Source organism: Chiloscyllium plagiosum, chromosome 34 (genome assembly GCF_004010195.1).
Source record: "Chiloscyllium plagiosum isolate BGI_BamShark_2017 chromosome 34, ASM401019v2, whole genome shotgun sequence".
In the NCBI taxonomy this organism is placed as follows: Eukaryota; Metazoa; Chordata; class Chondrichthyes; order Orectolobiformes; family Hemiscylliidae; genus Chiloscyllium; species Chiloscyllium plagiosum.
This window is the reverse complement of record NC_057743.1, coordinates 40826895-40828797: the sequence shown is the minus strand read 5'-3', so window position 1 is coordinate 40828797 and position 1903 is coordinate 40826895. Positions and strand designations below refer to the sequence as shown.

The 1903-nt window shown below is 42.2% G+C and overlaps 1 protein-coding gene across 3 annotated transcripts in view; it reads right to left on the bottom strand.

Moving 5' to 3' along the window:
* The window catches only part of gabrd (gamma-aminobutyric acid type A receptor subunit delta), a 51855-nt gene that overhangs the window by 9881 nt on the left and 40071 nt on the right, over positions 1–1903 (bottom strand). For all 3 annotated transcript variants that reach the window (XM_043676314.1, XM_043676313.1, XM_043676315.1), the window contains exon 6: positions 434–571. In XM_043676314.1, the coding sequence (XP_043532249.1) occupies positions 434–571 (138 nt within the window). The remainder of the gene's footprint in view (positions 1–433; positions 572–1903) is intronic.

The following is a 1903-nucleotide window of genomic DNA, read 5'->3' as shown; positions in this document are numbered from 1 at the left end:
TTGGACTATAACCTGGTGTTGTGTGATTTTTAGCCTGTGATTAGATAAGCAGTTAATCAGAGATTGCCTCCATTCTGCTTATGGGGATGACTTTCTTCTGGTTGCGTGTGTGATTGACTTTTCCTGGATGTTTTGGGAATTTCAGAGGCAAATTCACCTGCTGCCCTGGTGTACGATGAGCCATGTTACTGTGCTTTTCAAGCAATCCCAAAAGACATAAAGACTTGCTCAGATACTAGTCACTGGTATTGAGATGGTGCATCCTCACAGGATGCAAGGACAGCAGCGTTTCAAGAAGGCAGCTCACCACCATCTTCTCAAGGGCAACTAGAGAGACAATAAATGTTGGCCTAGCTAGCAACACACATCCCATGAATGAATAAAAATAACATGTTCAGTATTGTTCTTCACTCCCATCAAAATTGGTGTTTACCTGATTTGAAATTTGTCATTTCTGTGACAAAGTAATAGTTGGTTATTGTAAACTGAGCCAACTGAATTTGGTCCAGTCCATGGATCTGGTCCTGATTGTCTGACCAGTTATAGACAATATCATCTGCTGAATAGCCATCTGAAAGAAAGAATCAGATCTGTCAGAATAAAACAGCTTGTGGCAATGTCATGACCAAGTCTCTGATTTGCTTGTGTGAGTCTTGAATACTCTGTTTACCTATGTAAATCATATTTGGCCAACAGAATCTGTGTATCATTTCAACTCCTCAGTGTCAGCCTTTTCATCAGACCTTCTGTTTACAAACTATCACTACAACCATCTCACCATAGGAACAGGAGTTGGCCATTCAACCCCTCCTGCCTGCCTTGCTATTCAATACGATCATGGATGATTGAATGCTTCAAAAGCCTTTTTTCCATCCCATCCTTGTAAATGTGTACACCACTAGTAATTAAAAATCTACTAATCTCTAAAAGAATCAAAGTCTGAGCTTCCACAATCCTCTGTGATGCAGCATTCCAAAAGTTCACAACCTTCAGGGTAAAGAAATTGCTCCTCATCTCAGTCCGAAGTGGCATCCCTTTATTTGTACATTGTGCCCCATAGTTCTAGTCTCCACAAAAACAGGGAAACATTCTATTTCCATCTACCTGTCTGTCCCTTCAGGTATCTTGTAAGTTACAATAAAACCTAATTCCAATTCTAACTGAGATCACCTCTCATTCTTCAAAACTCTAGAGAATACAGGTCCAGTTTGCACAATCTCTCTTCACAGGACACTCCCACCATCCAGGGGAACAAGGCTGGTGAGGGTTCATTGGCCTCCCTCTATGGCAATAATATCTTGCCTGAGATAAGGAGAGAATCCTGTCAACTGACATCAAGAGTTACTTTAAATAGACTCCATCTATCTCACTTCTTCTTAGAATGGAAAGGGCGGCACAAAGCATATTCTTGAGTTGTCCCTTGTTTACAGGTTGCTCAGCCACTTCTGGGACAACAACGAAGATATTGAAATATAACGGAGCTGAGCTACAGTTAAGCAACAGACGTATGTGAGGTATTCGCAATAAAATTGTACTATTCTCAAACAATACAATGCTTTTAAACTACAAATCCAATAAAACTAATTGCTAACCAGCTGTCTGAAATGATTCGTCTGTTGGATAGATTGTCTCAGTTGTACTAGGGTTAAACTCTTGGGTGAAAATGTATTGCTGGAAAAGTGCAGCAGGTCAGGCAGCATCCAAGGAGCAGGAGAATCGACGTTTCGGGCATGAGCCCTTCTTCAGGAATGAGGAAAGTGTGCCAAGCAGGCTAAGATAAAAGGTAGGGAGGAGGGACATGGGGGAGGGGTGGTGGAAATGCAATAGGTGGAAGGAGGTTAAGGTGAGGGTGATAGGCCGGAGTGGAGGTGGGGGCGGAGAGGTCAGGAAGAAGATTGCAGGT